The 25,834-nt window shown below is 38.2% G+C and overlaps 2 protein-coding genes across 6 annotated transcripts in view; one reads left to right on the top strand and one right to left on the bottom strand.

Annotated features, from left to right (window-relative positions):
• The window catches only part of si:dkey-266f7.9 (uncharacterized protein LOC100006223 homolog), a 31,955-nt gene extending 29,947 nt beyond the window's left edge, over positions 1–2,008 (bottom strand). Inside the window, exon 1 of the mRNA XM_058753039.1 lies at positions 1,869–2,008. The gene's annotated coding sequence lies outside the window, so the exon portion shown is untranslated. The remainder of the gene's footprint in view (positions 1–1,868) is intronic.
• efna3a (ephrin-A3a) overlaps positions 1,270–25,834 on the top strand; it is a 153,702-nt gene continuing 129,137 nt past the window's right edge. For 2 of the 5 annotated variants that reach the window (XR_009267209.1, XR_009267210.1), the window contains exon 1: positions 1,270–2,233. Coding sequence is in view for 3 of the 5 variants with exons in the window: in XM_058753041.1 (XP_058609024.1) it covers positions 2,124–2,233 (110 nt within the window). In the remaining 2 variants the exon portion in view is untranslated. Of the gene's footprint in view, positions 2,234–8,503; positions 8,592–25,834 lie in introns of those variants that run through there. The other 3 variants (XM_058753044.1, XM_058753041.1, XM_058753043.1) reach the window with 3 other exon arrangements.

Raw genomic sequence — 25,834 nt, 5'->3', positions numbered from 1 at the left:
ACAGTGTGACTTCCAGACTGGTCATAACTTTTTAAATTCAGTTATGAAAAGGTAGATTGGTCTTATTTGTATTGGAAAAGTAAGACTGATTACCCTTTGGCAACTGCTGGTTGGTCAAATTAGTTCTTAAGACACAGTCTTAACAGGGTGGCTAAGTTTATGCAACTGGCCCATTATGTCTAATGATCCAACAACAAATTCAAACGATAATTAGAAAGAACCAAGAAAATATTTAAAGAACACAATACCCATTTTTCAGTAGAAACTGAATCAAATTTATATATAATCTAATTTTCTTCTTGCAGTCACCTCAACAGATCAGTTCTGGAAATCTTATATGGTATCATAGGCAATAAAGGTACAATCTGTCTTTAAAAACCAACCAGGGGTGCGTTTCCCAAAAGCAACTATGGTCACAAGCTTCACTACCAATAGAGCTCAGTGGAACTTGTGACCATACAGCTAACGATGGTTTTGGGAAACACACCCCAGGTTAAGGTATCTTTCATCTAAAATTTCAAGCAAACATTGTATCTGAACGCACATCCATGCCTTTGTGTAAAATCATACAAATAATGACTTGATTACACCTCTTATATGATGAATACAGCAGCCACAGAACATGTGTCCATGAATATAATAGGATTGGAGGAAACTGATTTATTCAGAGAATTTGAATAATCTGTATCAAGGGAAGCCCAAAAAATTGTAGCCGATGAGACTCATATTTTGAATGATGAATTTTAACTTCTCACTCTCAGGCTGACGGTTTAGCAGCATCCCACTCTTTTGTGCCAATCTCAGTTAGACTTTTGAATAAGTTCACCCTTTGGATCCTTTGAATTTGTGTTTATTTTAAATGAAGCTGTTTTTGTATATGTTTTATCATACGGTTGTGTTTGTTAACTTATGTATTGTCTGCAATGAGTCCAAGAAAGACCTCCCTAACTGGGACAATATTGCATAACCAATGAAATTACATGTCATTTTGATATTTTCTAGCGGAAAAAAAAAACGAAAAAACAACAACAACATTTCGGTGGTGTAACTGTTCCAGAGATTACAAATAGGAAGGAAAAAAGCACTGATCCAGTTCTCTTTTAAAATAGTAATACTATTTGAAAATGTGTGATGTAACCAAATCAAGTATTTGTAGAAAATGGTAAATAATGCATTAAACTATAATGGATACAAGTACTGCACTTCTAAGAAATTGGCACACTTTATTTTTTTTCAAAGATCTATCATTTGTCATTGACCCACATATCAAATTCACACTCTGACTAGACATGTCCCCTACAGAAAGAAAAAAGCTCAAAAATTGCAACATTAATTCACAACATTAAACACAGCTCTACCAGACAGTTAAACAAACCAGAATTATTAAGGTTTATTAAAAATACATATCTTATTAAGTGAGTGGGCGGTGGGGGCGTGGCCACAACTCAGGCAACCGCAACCTGTCAATCATATACTGTGGCGGGAGCAGAAAACGCGTGTCAGTGAGGACGCCTATGATTGCCTTACTTTTCCCATTACTGTTTGACATCCTGTGTGCGTTTGGATGAAACGCATAGCGGTTCTCACAAAAGCTCACAGAAGTTCAGTCACCGCAAAATATGGCAGTGTAAGTTGACAAAATCGGCTTTTACACTTATTGAGTCAGGTTTTTTTTCTCCCTCTCTCTCTCCAGTCGACGCCAGTCACCTAACCAAAGAGACACCTGCCGCTGACGACGCAGGCTACTCTCTCCTTTTGTAATCTCGACCCTCCATCGACAGTCTGTCCTACTATTTTTCTTCTCATGAGGAGGATTTTGTCTCAGAAAGGAATTATTCAGTAACTTGTTTCAGTAAATTCCAACAGACCTGCTCAGGATGCCTTGGATGAGCGTCTGCCTCTCTGCCATGGAGTTGCATTCGGGAAAGCGCGAAGCTCTGTGACTGAACAAACTAGCCGTACTGCGGCACGGCTTCGCGAAATAAACGCTTTGCGACTGTCAGTACACTTGCTGAGTCGCAGAAATGTTGTAAAAACCGCTGGTTTTGCGTGGGACTGGGGGACTGAGAGTCGAAGAAGGCGAAGAGACCACAGCAGGTGCACGTGAACGCAGGAATATTATAATGGCTCTCGCGGCGGTTTCCCTCTACCTCCTCGCGCTCGCCTGGACGAACTTGCGCCCGGTTCACGGGAACAACCGTCACGCCGTTTACTGGAACAGCTCAAACATCCAGTAAGTGGGTTCATAAGTTTTCTACAACGGGTATGGAGAGATTTAGCTCTCGTGCAACGGTTAACGCGTAGAGAACTAGGGAGAAAAGACCGGTGAATCTCGCTGATAACATGTCCGGGTCATACTTCACCAGAAAATAACAAGAAAACCCAGTAATTGTTTTTTTTTTTTTTACTTAAAGCTGTTTAATCACAATTGAGATTTTGTGTAAAATGACATTATTTTAATGGAAATTAAGCACATTTTCTTCCCTGATTCTAACGAAATTTGTCTGTTTTCACACTTTTTTTCAAAATGTAAAAATATATTTTGAATCAAACAAATGGTTAATTTATATTAATTTTGGGGTGATGCATAACCCGAACAAGTTCTTGACAGGTTGCATGAGATTCACCTGAGAGTTTTGATTTAAGTGACAATTGTCTGGTCACGTGCTGCACATTTCGACCGCTGAGGAAGAAGTTGATGAAGTGGCTCCTGATTGAGACATGTTTGCTTCAGCCTCCAGATTGATTTATTTCTTTTACTGTCACAGGACTTGATTGTGTCCTGACAGGTGATAATTCACATTACCTGACAGCCGAAGACTGGATAGCTAAATAATCTGAGAAAAATCAGTGTGCTTTTCTTCACACTTCTTAAAAAAAATTTTTTTATATGTGTATCTCGCCATAGATCCCTTTTTTTCTCTCTCTCTCTCTCTCTCTCTCTCTCTCTCTCTCTCCTCCTCTGCTGCCCTGTTCTCTTGTCTAGAAGTGCTTCTGTACTGTAGCTTTCTTCAGTTTAATTTCTTTTGTCTGTAATTACATGAACTGTAGTGGTGATGAATGAGAAGTCTTGTGCCTTTAGTGTTATTATCTTAAGATTAATCACATTTATCTCTCCTCTGATAAAAAGGAGGGCGAGCAGCTCCTCCCTTTCCCCCCCTCATGTCTATTTGTATTCATCTCATCCACTTATCTCCTGGCTATATTCTGCTTACCCGTTCTCCTCTCATTTTCTGTAGCCTATCGCTTTCAGTGGTTCTTTTTGCTGTGTTTCCCCTCTTTCATCTTGCTATTGATATGCATCACTATATGTGATGGAAATGGTATGGAAATCTTACTCGTATTCAAACTGAGGGTCAGAGTATGTGGCATGAATGTCAGCGAGCATTGCACTCCAAACATGGCTTGAGCATTACTCAAACGCCTCTGGAGCAAGCTATGGGCCCAACAAGCACCAGCTGCAGCAGCAATTAAATGTGTAAGAGAGGTTTTGTGTGTGTGTGTGTTTGTGTGTAGAAAAGATGAGAAGAGAGCCTCATTATACCCAGGTCCTCATTATCTTAACCACAGCATCTTCAAAGTGCACAGCAGTCACACGTTTCCCTGCGTGTCACATTCTGTTGATACTGTTATCTATTACCTTTAATTATCCTTTGTGTTTGAACGCAAGTTTTCAACCTGGTAGCAAGTTTTGGTTAGATGTCTACAGATATCTGCATTTATACAGCAAGATAAAAAGTAGGCTGTATGGAATAATACATTCATTTTGTTACATCGGTGATAATTATGTATGGTTCATGAAATGTGAAGAGGAGAAGAGTGAAAGGTTTGTGCATGTATGAAAGAAAAATAGCAAAATCTACTTTTGAGATGTCTGTTTTTTTTTTAACTACACATACACTGCAGCTGAATTACGAGGTACGAGGCTTGACTCATTTGGGTTGCCAGGTCTTGCTAGAACAAGAACAAGCCTATAATAAACCTAAATCAGTCCAAATACTTTATTTTGGAAATAAGACTAAAACATTGACTTGTACCTGCCCACTTTAACAACTCCATGAACTAGATCGCTTTATGAGGCAAGGCCAAAGACACTTATACATGTACATTTAAAGATACACTTTATTTCAGACTTGAAGGTCCATATCAAAAGACATACAAAAAAACAGTAACTGAAAAGCATGGTGGGTAAGTGGATGTGGCAAAATTGCAAGAACATGCTTTAAGTAGATTTTTGAAAATAAACGAAATAAAACACCCCTGTAGATGGTGATTTGGTTAAAATTGCTGAACGTAAGTATTTGGAAATTTCAGGAGTGAGTTGTGTTCCATGGAACAATATTTTAGGGGATTCACTTTTCATTTTAGGGGGTTTTTAAATGCAGTTGTCACTCTTGAAACGTCAGTGTATACATGGCCTTTGAGTCTTGGCAGGTGCACTTTTTTTTTTTTTAAATGGTAATACTTATGAGAACTAGTGGTGTTTTTTTGCTGTTATTGTTGTGTATGAATGTTTCTAAGAGTTGTGCTTGTTCAGAACTCAGTGTCAGGGCGTTTGTACCTGCATGTCTCTGTTAGTACAGAGTCTATTTCTACTCCCACACTGGGAGAAGATCTGTAAAATAATGCGTAAACTGACCCAGATTGCAGGTAGCCGAGGAACTCTCTGAGGCCTTACGGCATGAATACTGATCCCAGATCAGTCCTGAGAGGCTTAAAGCTGCGGGCCACACACTACTCAGAAGCGCATGTAGGCATGGTACAAACTGGAGCAACAATCTCCCAACCAACCGGTTCCCATGAGCCCCTCAAGGGCATGAGAGTGTTTATGGCCCAGTGGGTTGTCACAGTTCTAGGTGAGACCCTCCTTTTGCTCTATTCGGGAGCCGAACACTTGGTCCAGCTGAGGTAGACGAGTTAGCGGTGGAGGGCTTTATGTGGGCTAACGGAACCGGGCTCATTCTCACGCCGCATCCCCGATCCTCACATCGCCGAGACAGATAAAAGCACAGGCTGATAAAAGCGCTTTCATGGGTGCTGCGAGAAAACCTTGCTCACGGAGTCTGTTTGAAATTTCACTGTAAAGTCAAGTGAATAGAGGATCATCAATCATGTGAGATGATGTGTCTGGGGAAAATGCCAAATCTGAAGAAGCCAGAAAGAACACGACTCCTGACTGAAATTCGCATGGAGTGCTTGAGATATGTATAAACAACCAAAACGAACACGTATGGGGTGTTGATTCGGATGGCGAGGATGAGTCAGTAGCACACGGCTGGGCTTTGATTGCATCTGCACGGCCCCATTAGGAGGCAACGCTCTCAGCTTCTGCTGGCACTGGCACTGCAACCCAAGCTCATTACAGCTGTCCCAGCTAATGGAACACACACTCACACACAAAGTCATTTAGTTGCGTTCTGTCCAACACACACGCAAAGTCCCTCGCAAACAAGTATGCATACTAATGTACTTTATGCGGATCAACTGACTTGTAAGCAGAATGAGAAGAACATTCATGCACACATATGACAGGAAAAAGCCAACCTTTTTACACATATACACACACACACACATCATTGCTGCTCCCAGATTCTCTGCTAATTAGCGAAGTTTGATGTGGAACATGTGTAGCTGAGCAAGGTGGCCGTAGGGTACATTTCCTGTGGCGCCGTGGCCTCTTACACCCCGCACCAGGTTGGTGTCACGGCCCAGTATCAGAGCAGGGCCCTTTAATTGGTCAGCCTCTGTCAACATGATGATAACAAAAGAGAGCCCTGCTCTCAGATCTCTAGGCCACAGTGAAGGGCTTATGTAATGGGAGATTTACCTTAGAAGAAAGACAAAATGAAATGTAAATGTACTGTGAAAGAATGAACATGCAGTCTAAAACACATTGCAACCTTTAAGAGCTTGTTCAAATGAATTTGAAACTTGCTTGTAGTGAATTTATACTCGCCTGTGGTGTGTTGTTAAATTCAATAGTTGCTGTGAGACTTGATGACTTGATTGTTTCAGCCAAACCAGCTATTGTCCTGATTTACTAAAGGTCCAAGTAGAGAAAAGCAAAGTCTAATTATTTTCTAACACAAAATCTGAAATTTAATCCATTTGCCCTGAAATTTTGAACACTTAAGTCACACTTAAAAATTTATGAATATCTTTTATATGTAGCACACTTTTTAAAATAGTTCATGTTAATGTTAAAACGAATGAAGACTGAAATATTTAGTTACTTTCTGGTTGTCAAAACTTGTTTATAGTGATAAACTACACCTGTGTGACCTTGAGAAGAGAATGTGTGACTTTTAGTCACCGCACCAGTGTGGATACTATACTTTGGAATCACAGATTCTACATCTTGGATGTATAACCCAAATATGAATTTTCACCAGAAAATGTCATCTGAACAAGTAACATGTCTGCCTCTTTTGTTCTGACCAACTGAGCAAAAAAAAGGCATTATAATACATTGTGCTACCAATGGTGATTAAATCTAACGATTGCTAAGCTCATATCACATCGAACCAGTCGCGTAGCTACGGGCCCACCCACTTTCATCTGTGGCCCACCCAATGAGATGTTTGTAATTTTCCAAATGGATGTAATTTATTAAAGGATACTAATAAACATCTTATTTCACTGTAACTTTATTAACAATATTAAACGCTTTTTTTCATGGTCAATTACAGGTCGTTTTCCCTCTTCCTATAGGTGCATCATACGCTTGTCAAAATGATGATTTGTCCGTTTCTGTTAGTCCCACCCACAATGTTATGTTTACAATGTGCAGATATAATAGTAAAATGCGCGCGTTTGTGAAGTTAAAGGTGCTGTATGTAGGATTTTGACTCTACTAAAGCATAAAAATACCATAATATGTTTGCAGATATTTAAGAAACATGCTAAGTTAACATACTTGTTTATCTGAAAAACAATGCAACAGTCAGTTATTCTCCTTTGAAAATGTGCATTCCGGCCCGGAATGTCTGTGTTTGTTATGGTTTGTGAAACCCGCCCACTTCCAGTTTACCCAATTGTATTTCGGCACCCTGGGTTGCCAGTTGGCAGAAAACACAGCGTATTTAATTTCATTCATCGTCATGTGCACTCGTTCCTGTTGGTGTCGTTAATCTGGCAACCTGCCTGTGCGTCAAGTCTGAGGAGGAGGGGCCGGGAGAAAAAAACCGTCTCCAATATTTTGAATTTGAACTGCAATACCTAGTTCAACCGCTAGGTGTCAATCCTACATACAGCACCTTTAAATTTGAAAATAACCTAGTGAAGCAAACATAAATCAGATCAATTCTTTTAAAAAGTAAAAGTCTTAGCAATAAATCCGGACCGTCTACAAATGAAACCTGACAGACCACCTGAGGGTGCTGGATTTATCGATCGGAAACTTCTGAACCAAGCGTGTTTGAAACATCATATTAGCACAGGTACAGTGTTTGATCCGCTAAACAGATGCGTCCTTTGTGGAAAGAAACGCAAACATTGTGCTAGATCCTGGTCAGCACAACAAACTGCATATTTTGCAGCTGCGCACATTTCTGCGGTCCTCGATGTGCGTGAACTGACAGAGACGTTTGATCATGAAATCATCAGCGAAGCCCCGTTGTTTGACACTGAGGCAGTGGCGAAGCTACGGGTGGGAGTTGGTACTTTTCCAAATGAATGATATTTATTAAACGATAATAATAATAAACGAATAGTTTCCCTATAACTTCATATATTTACTTTAAAATATATTTAACGTGAGTTTTCTTCCTATAGGTGCATAGCATACCCTTGTCAAAAATGATGATTCGTCAGTGACGATTCAGTTAGTCCCACCCACATTTATGTTTACGACGTAAGAACATAGTAAAATGCGCACGTTTTAAAATAATGTTGAATTTGAAAATAGTGAAACAAACCTCAATCAGTCTTTAAAAATATTGGATATCCCAAATGAAACTTAAGTCTTAGCACTGAATCCAGACCGCCTACAAATGAAACCAGATGGGTGATGGATTTAGATTGGAAACTTATGAGTGTGTTTAAAGCATCATATTAGCAACGGTACAGTGTTTAAACCGCTAAATAGATGCGTCCTTTGTAGAAAGAAACACATAAACGTTGTGCTACATACTCTTCTCCACAACAAACATTTCTGCGGTATTCGTTTACTCTCCTTTGAACGCAAACTGACAGAGACTGATTATGAGATCATCTACGAAGCTCCGTCGTCTCAGACTAAGGTAATGCTTTACAATAAACTTAGGTTAGGTAATGCATTTAACTAACATTAACAATGAGAAATACATTTGTTACAGTATTAATTAATTTTTAAGGTTAGTTAATAAAAATAGGCTACAACTTTTTGTTAGCTCAGGTACGAATGTTAACAGATAAATTTCAATTTAAATAATTATTAGAAAATGTTGAAATTAATGTTAATTAATGCTTTAGAAGTGTTGTGCATTGAACATTTGTGCTGCATTTTCTGTTGGCAATTATGCAGTTTTCTTACACGCACCTTGCCCACCCGGTTTTATGTCGGCCCAGTGGCCCACCCACTTAAAGATTTCTGGCCTCGCCCCTGCACTGAGGTAATGCTTTTTAATAAACTTCCTTTAGTTAACGTTAGTTAATGCATTAACTAACATTAGCAATACATTTGCTACCATGTTTATTCATCTTTGTTAACCAGCTCAGGCAAATGTTAACAGATACAACTTTTAATTTTAATAATGTCCTATTAGTAAATTTTGAAATGAACATTAACATAACATAAATTACTAATGTTAATGTGTGCTTTAGAAGTACTGTGTAATGAACCTTGGTGCTCTATTTTTTGTTGGCAATTTGACATGCAGTTTTCATAAGCTAGACACCTGGCCCACCCAGTTTTACGTAGGCCCACCTACTTAAACATTTCTGGCTACGCTAGTGCATCGAACCGTGCAAATTATTATTGTTATAACAATTTGAGAACAAAATATAAATGTTAACAACATCAGCATATCGTGACTGTGTATTTAGTGTGTATTAGCATTACCTGTAGACTACTGGTGACAACGGGTGACTCTCCAGTTGTCACTGATGATTGTCATTTGTACCTTTCTGGATTACAATCCGCCATCAAAATGATGTGTTTAATCATTCCAGCAGCTGTGAGAAAAGGCAATAAATGATCCACCACCTGCAGCATTCTCACATGCGATATAGCCTGCTAGCCGGGACTCCTCCTTTTGTTTACAGACGTGATGTAATGACGCAAGACAAATGGCGGCAAGCTTGTATTTCCTTGCATCTTTCTTTGATCTATATTTTAGCCTGGTATTCTATATTCTAACCTGTACTCCTCTGAATAACCTTGTAACTTTATTACAGCACTTCTCATATTACTGCCTACTTAAGATGAATCGCTTTGTTGTATTTCACATTTGTAAGTCGCTTTGGATAAAAACGTCTGCTAAATCAGTTGTTTTTCCCATTTTGTATATCTCCCTTATCTGACAGGCCAAGTTCAGATCATGCAGCTCTCTGCTAACAAGCTGATTATTTAAATCAGTTGTGTAAATATAGGAAATACAAAATATGGTGCTGGGAGTACCCATAACTGTTGAGCACCATTGTGCTAAATAAATGTGCTAATTTCATTTTTTATTTCTTTTATTTTTTTTTTATTATTAACTTGAAAATGATTGACACACACATACTGAGGTAGTTAACTTGGAAGTGTTAAATTACTCCCACTCTATTGGCAGTTGATGTATTTGAGCAACCACAGTGTTCTCATGTTTTTCTGTAATGGTGGTATGATTCCAGACATGAAGCTTTGATTTATTTTCTTTTTTTAAAGCATAAAATCAAATTGTAGAGGTGACACTGCGATGATGCTACCATTATGGATTGTTTTTTTTTGTATTAGACCAGACCAAATGTATTCTTCTTTTCTACTAGATTAAACAGGACTAGGGGGTGGGAAAGACTAGGAAAGTTTTTATATTTAGTGCACAATCTTCTGTGCGGCAGAGCAAATTATCATCTTGACAAATGGCTTTCCTGGAAAATGGAGGCATTGGGTGGAGTGATCAATGACCAGCCGAGCAGGAGGCTTCCTCTTGCAGCTCATTACAGTCACATATATCCTATTAATGAAAAAAAACAGACAAAACTCACACAGAAAAACAAGGTCACATGCAGAGTACAGTTGCTGACAACTAAAAATGTCCGCTCTGGTAAGCAATGCATATGAGCACTTGTGTTATTCTGACTAGCTTTGCTTAGTAAGTTTCCTGAATAATTTGAATGCTTTAACTTTAACCAAATTGCTTTAAGATGTCAATTTGGTTGAATGCTTTCCTTTACAATACCCTCGGACACAGGTCAAGAGTACATTCAGTATAGTTCAGGAAAGAGTACAAAAGTGATTTTAGGGATGTGTATTTTGGTAATTTTGACTGCCTGATTTTCGGACAGACAAATCAGCTGCAGTGGGATGTTGGGCAGAAGAGCAAGTTCTGCCTGAGCTATTTTTATATTGTTGGTCAATGTAGATTTGCATCAAATGCACACTTAGTTCTAACACCAGGGGTATTGCATATTGAAGACACTGTGTTGAGTTAAAATGGTTCAATTTTAAAAGCATGTCTCAAGACCCCTGCATGCCTTCCATTTAATCAGTTTTACTTCATTAACTATTTAGCTGTTGTCACATGTCTCTCCAAATTGAGTCTTTAGTGCTGTGACCATCCCAGACTGAAAGTCACCATGTAGAGTGTCAATGTACTGTTGCTGGCCACACAAAATAGCACCATAATCAATCACAAAATTAATAAATGTTATTGTGTTTTCATGGTTTATCATTGTGTATGGGCATTTTTGCTTTTATTATATGATTGCTTGTTTAATACTGTGATTTGCTGCTTTGGATGATGTAACTTTGATTTAACATATGTAATGTCAAAAAAAAAAAGTATGTATGTGTATTCTTAGGCCCTCGAATGTCTTACTTGGATGTAAAAAAAAATATAATGAATTCAAACCCTGGCTCCCCAAGTCAGTCCTCATGCCAAGGGACTTAATTTGTGCAGGTAGATAAAATCTATTTCAGTCTTTGAGCAATTTGCCCAAGAACAAGAGGAAAGTCAGTTATTGATGGAATGGAACAAGGAATAAAAATATTACTGGAGCAAGGAATTATTCAAAAGGTGTTAAAAGAAAGTGAGACTGACAAATTAATTAACACAGAGAAATTAGGAGCAACAATGAAGATTAGAAAATTAATTGGAAATGGGGGCTATAGAAGGGGACGTTTAGAAGTATTTTTCCCCTGGAAAAGAAGGTTAAATTGAGGATGGTTATTGAACCACATGGTTTTAGTCATGTGGATTGATGCACTGAGGCAAGCGAACATGTGCTGTGCTAGTCTGTCGCCGTTATTCGGCAGCTACGCTCTCAAGAAAAGAAAAAGACAAGTGGATTTGCCAGCTGATTACATGCAAGCCTGTCCATCTGGCTTGGCATGATGGCAAAGTCTCTGTGATTCTGCATATCAAATGCACCTTATTCCAGCATTCAGTATTCAGTCATTCATTGCCAGTCAATTACTACGGATACAGAGGAAGTAGGAAATGCTATTTTTAAAATGATTTGTACTTGTGTATGTGTACAAATGAGGTTTTCTCTTGCTCACTATCAAAATTCCTAAGAAGCCCAATCAATCGCAATGATAATCAATGTGTGATGTACTTGAGTAAAGCTTTAATGAGCTGCAAGCATGATAACCTGTTTTCCCGTTGCCCCCAACGAGGCTGTATCATTCCTGTAGGAATGACACATCTGTGCTTAACATCCCCCTGGTCCTGTGCCTGCTGCATGCATAAAGAGAAAGACTGCCTCTGCTGTCTGAAAGAGTGTACGCAGAGCGCTTCGGTGGATGTATCTGTCCGACCTGTTCCTTCTCTTTATTTTCAGCATGGAGGATGACAGTCCGTAAGGACCTGGGTGAATTCCCTGCCACGGTGTGACTCATGCCTACAGCCTTTGCCAAGTAAAACCAATGGCTCACTGCGTAATTTCTTGGCGTTCCCTTGGGAAAGTCAGATTGAGGAAAGGGAAGGTGATCGATCCGGACTGAATGCAGGAATGGCCTCTAGCTCCCAAATAAATATATAACTATTAAATACGAGGCCTTTGGTGCCTGAAGAACGGTCGATTTCAGGCCTTGTGATAATCAATGCGCAAATTCATTTTTGCTTGAATGTGACACAGTGTGAGAAATACCAATTAGAATTGAGAGCGGAGTGGGAAGAGGGGAGGAATTGATTTGAATTTGAGAGGAGAGGGTGTAAAGCTTGGCTCTCTCAAACCCTCTACCCTGAGGTCACCCCTTTCAGACACCTTAAGGAACAGAAAGTGAGAATGCATGAGAGATGGAAAGCTGGAAATGATGGTCAAATGGAAGTCATCGGCGGAGTGGATGCATTGAAAGTGTAAAGTTTTTACATTTTTTACGAGTGTTTGCCAAGTCAAGCATCACTATTACTATTACTCATACTTTAGGTTAAGGATTTGAACAAATCTCTAAACCTAAGTATTACAGTAAATTCAGTGTGTAACTCAGCCTTCGCTGTTTGTGCTATGAACATGAATGATATTTCAAACAATGCAGCTTGAGAAGTGTGCTGTTACCTTCGTAAGTGATCTGACAATTTTTGCCTGCCAGACAATAAAATGTGTTGAGAACTTGGCTACATTATAGCAATGCCTCAACCACTGAGAGTTTGGTTTTGTGGGTTTTGTACAGGCAAGCACCACTCGTGTTTTCTTAAATGTGAAAAACTAGTTTGGTTTGTTATTGTCTTTTTCCAGTTGCTTATGCGTGAAAAATAATCCTTGTTTTTTTTTTTTTTCAAAAAAATGCTCTGTAAAACATTTCTACCTATTTCAACTTAAAAACTTTAAGTTCATTTGCTGGGGTGGCTCTCATTGTAACTTATAAAAGTTGAAATTGCTCAGCTTATTTTGATAAGTTTAAGTTTGAGTTGTCATGGACATTGGGCCTCATTCATGAAACTTGCGTAAATATATGAGTAAATTCTGAGTAATTTGCGTGTAAAACAGACTTTCCCAAAAACTCTCCTCCAGATTCACAAACTCTTCGTAAACATCGGATTTGATAGTTAAGCATGTGTATGTTAATGAATTCCAATCATTCGTAAATGGGGCGCTCATGCACGCTCATTCACAATTAGCATAATCCCCACCTATGACTTACAGCGTGTCCAGGAACGTAGTGGAATATTCTGGACTACTTTCTCAGGTTTGGCTCCAGTATATTGCAGAAATGCAAAAAAGACTAATAGGCCATATGCCTAACAATAAATATTCAATAACGTGTGTCCACCAAAGAGTTTTTAGCCAGCTGAAAAAATGTCAGGCACTCTTCTTAAAATGACTAGCTGGTGGCGCTTGAGAACGCTTTGGTGGTACAGTGTTTTTCCAGCTGAGACGCTTTAGTTGCTTATGATTTGGAATATCCACGGCGGCCGGCAACATATTACTAGTATCTCATTTTTAAGAATTTTACTAAATATAAAAAAGCAGTAACCAGTAATTAACTTCTCCATTGTTGTAGGCAGTAGGATGATTGGTCGCTATTTGTCCTCCTCTATTTACGGCTGGGTAAATAGTAACAGTGACAAGCGCTGCGTTTAGTTATCAACTCAGCTGCAAAAATAAATAAAAAATTCCTAAGAGAGCAAGGGCAAATGAACTTGTAAAATATTTTAATGGCAGTGCATCAAAATTCAGTGTCATCAGTTTGCCAAAAAGAACACAGAACGTTTTACGCACCATTTACACGTGGTACGGAGCAGGTATAGGCCTACATTTCTTTCGTACCAACTAACATTTTGAAAATATGAACATTTTCATGAATTCGAAACATTACGTCAGAATGGCTTTATGAACGATTTACACACAAATTCGTTCTGCTCGTGTTTCATGAATGAGGCCCATTGATTTTATCATTTTTTACTATTTTGTATATTATTATATATATACTACATATTATAGTACATATTATATTTTGTATACTATTTTTTTATATTGTGCTGAAGTTAAGGGGATTTGGAGTCATGGCAACTTTGTTAAAGACCACGACACACCCGTCTCCCAGAAGTCCTGTATAATTTAACCAATCCAACGACGACTTCAAAACTCCTAAGTGTTTCCAATTTGGTGTGCCGTATGCATCAGACGTTCAGCCAACACTCCGTGGGCGTTACATCTGAGGCTGAGACTGATCTTCAGATGGTGCCTATGGATATATGTAACACTTTAATGGACTGTTTGCATTGGCCTCACAGCACTTCAAGTGCTTCTGTCGGGTAGTTGTAAAAGTCCATTTAATATAATCACTGTTGCTTTCCACTTCATGTTGCTATAAACACAAAAAAGCCAAGTGGAGTTTGTTTAGGCTTTTTTTAGCTCATAACCAGTATTTTGTTGTCTGCAATATTTTGCTGTATTTATGCTGAGGTCCATGAGGTCCACCAATACCTGTATACCTCTTTACAAACACTGTGTTTTGGTCCTTAGTGATACTTAATTTTATGTGAACAAAATCTAATCTGCGAGGGATAGAAATGCATCATGTTGTGTACCTGAGTGTTGATCTTTCAGACCACAAATGATTGAAAATGCGTTTTTATCAACAACAACGACAACAAAGTCAATACTAATGGTGAAAATTTAGTTTTAGACTTTTTCACATTCACTTCCATTTTAAGGCAAGAAAACAAAGTGTTTGTTTTGGCAGTTTGTGAGGATTTAGAGTCATTATTAAGAAGGCATTTCTCCATCATTTGCTGATGTGTCATTTACCTGGCTGTGGGATAATTAGCTCAATTAAACATTTACAGTAATTTATCTAAAAGTGTTAAAGACTCTGAATTAGCTTGACAAGCTTCATTTTCTGCCCTGTGTTGACAAATTTCCTATTCAAACAGAAATTTGGGGTAACATATATCAAAGTGCTTTTATTAATATATGTATTTGTTTTTAATTTACATCACAGCTGTGTACGAGCTTTCTTACTATTGCTAGTCAGAACTGGCTGGAGGGACACTCTCATTTTAAAGAGCATTTTATTAGACATAAATTTGGATACAGGGGTGCAGGATGAGTCATCAGTATTTCTGGTCCTAAAGAGAAGTACTGCTTATTATAGAAACATATTTGCTAAAATATATTCATATTAACTTATAAACGTACACTAGAATGTAAATGACCTCAAAGCAAACAGAAATGGACTAAAAGAAACAATTTTTATTTGTCTTTCAGATTTCCTGCCAAGGTCTATTTCAATTATGTCAAAGTCAAAGTGTTTTTAAGGATTGTTTTGAACCCTGTCTTTTGTTTCACTACAGGTGTGTCATGTGAAAGAGAAAAACATGTTCCAGTGGGCTCTGTTTGTTGTATGAAAGGCACCCACGTGTGTGACATCACTCCCTTGAGTACTTCTGATTGCTTCCCTGGAGAGTCACTGTCAGCACTCTGACCTAATCACTGAACTTGTCACAAGGTCAGGTGATCTGTATGCAGTTACCATGGTGACCACAAAAAAACAAAAGAGCCACACGTGCCTTGCACTTGTCGTCTTAGTCATCTGATAACTGTAAAGGCACTGTATTCCACTACTCAGCTATAAGTGCAGCGGAATGCTTGAAAAAGTCTGACACGGAAGTGCCATGGGACGTTAATGGTGGAAGAATAGCAACGCAACGTCTCTCTAGAACAAGGCGAGTGAGAGTGCACACGAGTGCACATTTGACTTCAATCGCCATCAAAAGCCATTAGTATTCCATCAGCTCCAAGGTTATGGAGTGTTCACTTAACCGAAGCGCCAAATCCTGTAGAGATGGGTTTCCCACTCCTGACAGGTAAAGCCAATTCCAGACTCAATGATTTGAATGCAAATGTTGTAGTGGAGAGCCACCTCAACTTCAAGTCCCATTGCATTGTTGTACAGTATGTCTGTGACACTGAAGAGGCACCTATTATTTTCACTGGCTAGATAAATTGCTTTTGTTCTCAAGATGCAAATGTTCATACATTGTAATGTGATGGAAGTCACCGGTATGTAGAGTCTAATCGGTTAGGTTCACTTGAGGAAAACAATATAATATTTTAATACATATTCTGTATGTATATTAATTTTCTTATATTCCTTGTTTGTGTAAGCATGGAAGTAGCAGAATCTCTTTCAGAATATAAATTATGCACATTTGTTAGGGATGCACAATATATCAGTACCATATGAGTCAAGAGGCTTTTTTAATATATTGAGTATTTAATTGTGCGTGCCCCTTTCAGTTGTATTAAAAGGTTTTCATTTCATTTGTAGATTACCTTTGATCTGATCTAATATGCTTTTAAAGTTAATCTTTTAATCTTTTAATTTTTAGTGTAATCTTTTAATCTGAAAAAGAATATCTATTTAATCTGTACATTATAATGTTGTGATGCTGAAATTCACTTAACTTAATTCACATTGCATTTAAAATAATTTATTTTAGTTTTTCGTGAAAGTAACATGAAAATAATTGACTTATTGGCATCAGACAGAATTTTAATATTTAATAGAGCTCTGATTTAACATTTGAAATGTCTTTAGGAAATCTGATGGGTAAATAAAATGCATATTTAGAATCACATATTTACCTTTTTTCTTTATTTTCCATCACCGGCAAAATCATTCCAAATATATTGTCACTATTCAATCAGGACCGTGTGAGGCGTCAACTTTTAGGGCATATCAGTAATATAGGGCTTCCGTTTGCTTGAGTCTCTTTTTGCATTGTCAGAGCTTGACTTCAACGACTATACCACTGGGTGCCATGTCTGAGATTTTTCTTTCTCCTGAAGTCTAAAACGTTTGATTTTAATAAAGAGACAACCACCTCTGACTCTCCCTTGAGCGCAGTTAAAATGAGGCACTTCAGACAATTCATCAAGAAAAGGCTATTTTGAATCTGGACGTAATAATTAGTTATTCTGTTATAATTGAGAATTTGCCTATTGATGCAGTAATTATAAGATCTCAGACCCTTTGGCTGCCATCAGCACAGTAATGAGAACATCAGAGGGAAATTGAAATCTCTCTCCAGTGTTTTGCACATTCACTCATGCAAAAATGTAATTCGACTTCCCTTCAGTGGCAGTCGGGGGCGAGCAGAAGTTAAATGCAACTACTTCAAACGTCCAGGAAAGTTAAAATCAGTGGAAACTTCCAAGCGAAGCGAATCCATTTCATTACAGTGCGAGGCGTGACGTAGTTCGACTCCAGACGCTCAGATTAAGTGGTGTGGACGGGACGTCATTACATAGGAAATTACATACAACGTTACTACTGAAGGGCAACAAAGTAGGAAGTCTCAAAGACAAGTTGGTGGAACTAATGACTACTTCATTTCTTAGGTCTAAGGAGCCTTCATCAGAGCTCCCTCCATCGCTCTTATCACCCTACATTTGTTCGGTGATTGAAAAACAAGACTGCAATTATCCTCAATGTGTCATCCTTGAGCGAGCGAAACGGGAAACGAAACCTTCATCTCCATTGATTAAGCTCAAGCTGCCTTGAGTCTCTCAGTGTTGCACCATTTCACGGCTAAACTTGGACCAGAAAGCACAAGCGGGGATCGATAACCCCCTCCCCTCCCGACATTGACATGGGCAGCTCGGGATTGTTGCGGCCGATTCTCCCTGCACGTTTCAGCCTCATCATTTACTCTTGTCTCGTGTAGGCCTGCATCAGAAATCCATTTGGCCGCCTTGATGTGTAAATTTCTTTATGGTTAATACATGAGCTTAGGCATCATCTGGCTACCCTTTACTAACATTCACAAGTTTGAATCTCTGCTATTTCCATTGATGCCGCCTTTGCCATACGTGTCTGACCAATCATTTAGCTTATATGCCTTCCGGCATGCATGCAGTGCATCTCGATGTGGACGGCAGAAAATTTGGTCGTTTGTTCATAATAGAGCATCGTTCATGGGTTTATCCCAATATTTTTCTGGGGGGAGCGAAACCTGTTTGTGTTTACAATGCACAGAGCAATTTGGTTGGGAATAATGCCGTGTGCGCTTGAGTAAATTTGTGTACATTGCGAGCGAGTCTGCCTAATGATGATACTGCGGAGGACTGCGGCGTGTGTGTGTGTTAACTAGAAAACTCTCGGAGAGTCCAGATCTCAGATCCCAACTACACTGTGTGTGGGTGTTCTGAATATCAATGTCCTGCTGTGCTCTCTTCTCGTCCTCCCCTGAAAGCGAACGAGAGGAAAGTGTGCGTGTCCGTTGGTGTTTGTGTATTCTCACACATAGGTAGCATATGCAGTCTCTTTGTTTATTAAGCATACATGGGTTTATTGTTTATTTTATTGCTTATTGTGGGTTTTTGAGGCGCAGACCATGTAGGTACCTCAGGCAGGATGTGTGTTGGTGTGCGAGTAGGTGGATGCATCACCGAGTCGAGTGTTTACAGTAGCCTGTGTGGGTGAGGTAGTTTGTACGCAATGTCAGGGAGTCATTTAGCTCTTGGTCTTTGTAGTCGTCCGCTGCCCACAGATAAATATGTGTGAGTGTTTCCCGTTAAAATACACACTTGATACTGGACACCTAATGAGCAATTCTGTGTGGGTATGAGAGACAGGAAGTGGTTTATATTCAGCCTTTTAGAATAGTACTGCTGAAGCCCTGCGTCAATGGAAAGTCCCAGAGGAAAGGGCATGGATGTGGGAGGTGTGTGTTTTATGAGTGTTTGTGTGTTGGGAATTGGCTTTTATGGCCTATACAAAAGGCTATGTTCGAAATGAAATATTAGCATACTGCTTACTGCATGCCACTCACATGCAAGGTGGTTGCAATGTGACAAGTGTGGCTCTCTACTGTTTGAAATGATTGATCATTGTCCTTGTGTACTATTTCTGGAAAATATGTAACAGTAAACATTTTAGACTGTATGCTACAGTGTTGCATCCACATTCCATGTCTAATTCAGGAAATTATTTTTTTAGTTAATTAATACAGAAATGTGTCATTTAATTTTGTCTGTCCAATTAAATAATCCAAGTAGATTTTAAAATTTACAGTTGCTGTTACTACCAGTTCATTTGTCATACTGGAAATGGACAGTCCAGTTGAGTGCATTGTGGGATGCGCTATCCCACATAGTTTGCTTAGCTTGTACACTGCAAGTTTTAGCAAATAGGTAATCTGGCTTTTCCATGCATGCAGAAAGGCATACTGCTTACTGCACGCTACTTTTTCCTGTGTACTTTTCTTACAATATGTGAAACCATACAGTATGCAAGGATAAACATTTCAAACATTGCTACATTGTCACATGACCTTACGGTTTTACGTGTTAAATTCAGCTGATATCTTCTCTAAATTAAATATAATTATTTTGCATTTTTTTAAATGTGACATTTTGTTACATTTATTCAATTAGCAATAGCTTTTTGCGGTCAAGGCTAGTAAACGTGGTCCATTCACAACTGCCATGCATCATCCAGTGAGCAAATAGCATCTTTCTTCATTGATAACCATTTAAAAGTAGTAGCTTAAGTCAGAATTTTGTAATCGACATGTATTGTGAATTTTTAAATTGAGATGACAATGGGAATGCTAACAGATGGCTCTCTCTAGGTGTTGCAGATCTCAGTATGCAATGCAGAGTGCCCAGGTTGAATACTGAACATTTTGGGGAACGTACTAATTCATCAGGGTATTACTTACAGATGCTTAAAGATCATTTACATACCATGCACCGTATGCATATTGCATAGTACCTGCTTTCAAAAATAGTAGGCAGTGTGCCGTTCCAAACCCAATGCATTTAAATGTAATTCAGAAATGCAGGGGTGCATGGTTATGATGCATAGATTTGCTTTTACAGCAACTTACATATTCAGACCAACTTCCTGAGAGAGGGTGAGTGAGAGAGACAGGATAACATATAAATAAAAGTAGGGGAAGAAAGAGAAATTGAGAGAAAGAATACAAAAGGGAGCTATAAACACATTTTTTTAAATAATGAGAGGCAGGAGGTGGTAGGATTTCCGATAAGAGGGATAGAGGGGAGATACAAAGATTGATGGAGAGACAGACAGAGCGGGGAGGGAAAGAGACAACGCAGGCACTGAGAATATTAATGTTGTGTCAGACAGTTGAGATTCTTCATAGGCCACGAGCATTTCTCCCTCAAGACATCCACAACACACACACACACACACACACACACACACACACACACACACACTGAGAGGTACTCAGACAACAAGGGCCACCTATCCTCATGCATTCAGAGACAGACCTGCCAGATTCACATTGTAGAATAAATCATGAGCACACACACACACACATTTAACGATAAAGTGTACTCTGCCTAATGCACAATTATGGAATATTTTAGTTGCATCGCTACTGCAGTAGTCTTCAATCTGAATTCATCAGCATCTAAAACTCTAGGTGCCCTTAGCTGATTGTGGATCATTGTAATCAAGTCTTGATGGTTGTCTATAGCCTGTTACGCTTCCATCATGCAAACCTGCTCAAACGCAATTTTGTTATGACATACGCACACATCTATTCTTACAGGTGCTTTCCAAGTTAACGCTATGTCAGGATTGTGAAATCTCTGACAAGACCTGTCACAGGCACATTCAGCTTACAGACAGAATAAAGAAGACAAGCAGGAGAAATAGGAGGCGAGGGAGAGAGAAAGAGGAGGGGTTAGAAAAAGGAGATTTTTAGATGTTCATGATTGTAAGAAGAGACAGAATGTGTCCCGTTGTTCATATAGAGCTGTGTGAATGGACAATGACAGCTAAGGTTATATCCATAGAGGAGAGAGGGAATAAAGCAAATATAGAATAATGGAACAGGAGGGGAACGTGGATATCACATCATGGGGAATACTAAACTTAAAAAAAAAAAAAAAAAAGACTGTTGGAAAGAATACTGAGGAGATCTCAACAATAAAACGTCAATATTATCTCAAGCTATGAATCATCAGTAGGCCTACGTGGATTGTATTCCTGAAATTCAACATTGGGGCATTCTAGAAAATGCATTTTACAGTTTTGTTATCATAATTTTTTCTTCCCAAAAATCCTAGTTGTGTTATTGCAACTGAACAACTGAACAAAATTTAGTTATTGTACTTTTTTAGGATCCCACCACCCCGCCGCCTCATTACACTTGTGGTGTTCCTGGTCAAAAATGACTGTCCTAAAAAAATATTGTGCTATATTATTACCAAACATTAAATTAAATCTCTTTATCAACTTGTTTTCTTTCAATTAGCACAGGGTTTGTATTTATTTTCAAGCTCGAGAGACACTGCACAATTAACGGCTATCCCAGACGAATGATTGGCATCAATCGTGGCGATTTCTGTGAACGTGACTCCTAATCGGTGTTGTACAGTGAGAGAGGTTCAAAGACGGCCGTTGTCATGGTCTTGTGACCAAAGATAGCTTACGATACTTTTCTGACAGTGTCAGAAATTCAGCATGATCATAGCACAGTGTCCTTGCTGCTATAACCCACGTTTACTGACCAGCCAATAAAAATGACATGAAATCAACGCGACAAGACACTAAAACATAAAACTGCTTACCTCAAGCTCTTATCCCTTCTTCTTTCACCGCTTCCACTTTTTTTCAAAACATAAAAACTACAACTGCGAAAGTGCAATTCATCATGATCTTTTTGTTTATTGCTAGTGCATGCTGATGATGTTTTATTTTTTTATAGTAACGTATAGCGTACGAGTAAATAGGTGTCATCATCGTACAGTCTACATGCATGTCGTACCCAAGTTTATTAGATCCATGTTGCATGTGTGTGATTTGCAATGATCTTATAGGATTGCTAACATTGTGCAGTCTATAGAAGGCTTTAGACCTGATTGATCATAGGCCTCATTGATCTGAGCTTATGCACCTCAGTTTTGGAGTGAACATTGCCAAAATTATCAACAAATAATGTTTTTTTCACTTAAAAACTAAGAAGCATAAGTTCAGATCATTGAGTGCGTTTACATGGACCCTCTTAATGCGATTATTATGAGATTTTGGCAATATTGCGATTAAACTTTACCTCATGTAACCTAAATAATGTGATTTAAGCTCATAATCACAGCAAGCATAATCGTATTAACATAGGTGGTGTATGCCGATTTTAATCGAAATATACAGGCATGTAAACACCTTAATCGCAGTATTGCCGCTCTGACCAAAGTGTGCCACACACCTGTAATAATACGTTAGAAACGATGGAGGGGAAGAAAGCATCGCATTTCTGGGGAAAACACTCGCTGCCACCAGTCTCTGTTCCTTACCCTCATCCAGAAATCCAGAAACGGGGAGTAGAACATGACGGCAGCGTAGGCAAACAAATTGCCATCACATTTCTATGGCGCTGCAAAACGTGGAATACAACCATACAAAAGTTTTGCATTAGATGTAAATAAATTAAAACAGCGGCCAGTAACACACCTGCTCTTTCTGAGTCCATCATTTGTGCTGTGCAGTGGGGTATGTGAATAATGGCAGTAAAAAAATTAACCACAATTCTTAGCGAATAATAAGAATAATGGAAATTGCATGTAAACAGGAGTAAGAGCTTTGCTCTTGACATGTAAACTTCATAATGCGATTAAGTCCTTACTCTGATTATTTTAAATAATCACATTATTTGTGCGCATGTAAACATAGTTAATGATGCCTGCAGTCAGTCAGTTCAAAACAAAATACAAAACCTGTGCTTTTTAAAAAAAAAAAACAAGTTGACAAAAAAGATTGAATCTACGATGTGGTGGTGATGTAGCATAATGACAGATTTACAATCAATTTTTAAGTCATTTTTTGACCGGGAACACCAAATTAGGTAAAGGATTTTCAGCACAGCCCAATGGTTAAGATGATTTATAAATGATGTTTTTGTAAGAATAAAATGCTATGTGTTTAACACTTATGTTTTACTAAATTGCATTGTGACATCTCATAAATTTCAATTTATGTTGGGAAATAATTATGCCTTCAGACAGCTTTCGGGGTTGATGGTTTTATTTGGCATTACAAGCCTTGTGCTCAAGGTTGTAAAACTACAAGGTGCTTGTTAGGGAATTTAATTCTGATATTTCCACACGTAGACCTTTTTTTATATTATCAATTAGAAGTAATGTTAATGGAGTTGACATTTTAAATCCCTTTTGAGAAACATGACAAAACATCATGTTAAACGAACACTAATTTGTTCTTGAAGCCTTTTTGAGAGTGATTGATTGCGCTCTTGAAAGGATGATGTTGTCATTATGGCAGTTTTTATTTTTAATTAATGTTTTATTACTTTAAATGGGAATCGTTTCTCCTTTATATGGTACTAATTCTTTTAGCTGTCAGCAATAGCTTATGTTTAAAGAAGAATTCAATTCAGTATTTTTAACTAGTTAAAATGCCTCTGACTTGGTTGCTGATAGCTACAATATTAGCAATTGTTCTTCATGTCAATTTTGAGCCAACACCCTAGCGATTTAAAAAAAGCTACAATATTTAATTTAAGGGCATTAAAACCTTAGACAGCTAAAGAAAGAACAATACTGGATATCCACAAAATGCTTTTCTCGCGAAGTGATTTGATTGCTCTTCTGTATTTCGTTCTCAAGCAGAAGGAGAACAATAGGAATTTGCAGTGGACGTGCCATCACACCATCTTGTTTGTGAATGGAGAAATTTAGTGCTGCCCTCTGTCAACTAATCTCAGTTCATCTGAAAACATTTTACCATATTTAAATCAGTTCCACAAAATTCTGGACGTTTTCTCCCAGGCAATCCAAAGTTTCTTTTTGTCAACTCTACATGATTTTTGCATTTCTCCACATTACTGTCCAAAGCTCTTAACTACACAAAGGTGCAGCTATTATCCATTTAAAATGTGATAACCTGAGGCATTATGCTTTAATTGGCTGATTTTATTAACTAATTGGCTCCCGTTTGGCTGTATTTTGTGTAGGCAAATTCCTAATTACTTCTGAATGACTGGAGTTTGCAGAAATCCCTGTTTGTGTCAGAATTGCATTATTTTCCACTGATTTCTAGCATGTGGATAATGACAGTGCAGTATGAGTGATGGAGAGATATTAGCATTCCCATTGCACAGATTGCCTGCGTAGTCTCACTTTTTAAACCCAACACGAAATGAACTGTTGTCAGCAGCCCCACCCTCTCCCCTCATTAGACATCTCATCAGCAGTCAGTCGTCTCATGGATAATTTATGAGTGCGGCGTTTTGGTTAATTTCGCAGGCAGCGCAGGTTTGCTCTTTAGCTCTCGCGCCACACAGGGGAGGTTAGCATTAGCTCATTGTCTGCTCTGATTTTACAGCCCAGAGCAACAGTGCCATTTAGAAAATAAAGTCAATACCAACAGATACCGACGAGGTTTAGTCTCGGGCACTTGATGGCTCCAAGATGCACGTTTCTAAACAACCTTTAGCAGGATTCGGTAAGCCGCCGGGTTACTAAATGATTTATCCAGCTTTCCACTGACCCACAGGGTAACCCTGTTAACAATCACGCCTTTAATCATTGCACTCCTGTTGAGAGTGTCTGGATAGACTGGTGATTGGCTGAGTGGATGAGTGTCGGGAAAAGGAGACTTGATACCAACAAACCACAATGCACCTCTCACCCCACACAGTGCCGCTACCAGAGATGGTTTTCTGTGACAGTCAGGTGAACAGTGCTGAAATGGTTTTACAGATAAGAAAGTACACTAATCCTTGCATTTAAGGTTTTAGTTCAATAAGAAATTACAATTTTGTCATCTTTTATTCATCCTCAGGTTGTTTCAAACCTGACTTTCTTTATTCAGTGGAACACAAAAGGCGCTTGGTTTAAAAAAAAAAAAAAAAAAAAATATATATATATATAGAGAGAGAGAGAGAGAGAGATTTCTCGATTTTAATTGATTCTCATTTTTATGAAACAATATCGATCAGTTTCAGTTAATGAACATCGCTTCCAAAAGGTCGCAATAAGCTTTGTGCTTTGTTACTTTTTAAATAGTCTCAGATTTCAAATTCTTACCATTTTATTACAGTATTCAAACAATAAATGCCGTTTTGGCACTGTTTAATGTGGAGTGAACTGATTATTGCACGTTAACTGATCATCTCCTCTGCTTTAATAATAAACATGAATAAATATCCAAAGGCATGTTAAAAGAAAGAGTACAGCTTACTGTACAGAGTATAGTTTCAACTTCAGAAAGATGTCAGTGTAACCGCTTGTACTCTTCTTCCATCTTATAGTAATGTAGTACAAACTGATGTATATATTTCATATATATTTTACAGCATTAGTTGAGGTATTTTTTTTTCCTTGAAAGATTGGCATGTACTGTACCTCATATACATCCAGAATAACCGATATTGAATTGAATCGAATCAGAAATTGAATCGAATCTTAACAACCACTAAATAAAATAACTTGTACTTTTACAAGTTAATTACAGATGCACTGAAGAAATATTTTTCTTTTTAAAATGTATCATGTAAACATTTTCATCTGGTTAAAAAAGTGCTTGTTTGGAATGACATAAGAGTAATTAAGTGATTACAATTAAATTTTTGGGGTGAATTATTGGGTAAATGATCAAATATTTTTCCTGACTTAATATAAAACAGTATGCAAAGGCAACTAATAAGTAAGAATTTTTAGGTTGTTTCCTTAAAGCAAGGTTTCCCAAATGGGGGTTCACGAGTTGATG

The sequence above is a fragment of the Onychostoma macrolepis genome, chromosome 19, assembly GCF_012432095.1.
Source record: "Onychostoma macrolepis isolate SWU-2019 chromosome 19, ASM1243209v1, whole genome shotgun sequence".
NCBI classification, from domain to species: Eukaryota; Metazoa; Chordata; class Actinopteri; order Cypriniformes; family Cyprinidae; genus Onychostoma; species Onychostoma macrolepis.
Note: the sequence above shows the minus strand (reverse complement) of the source record. Positions and strands in the feature narration are given on the sequence as shown.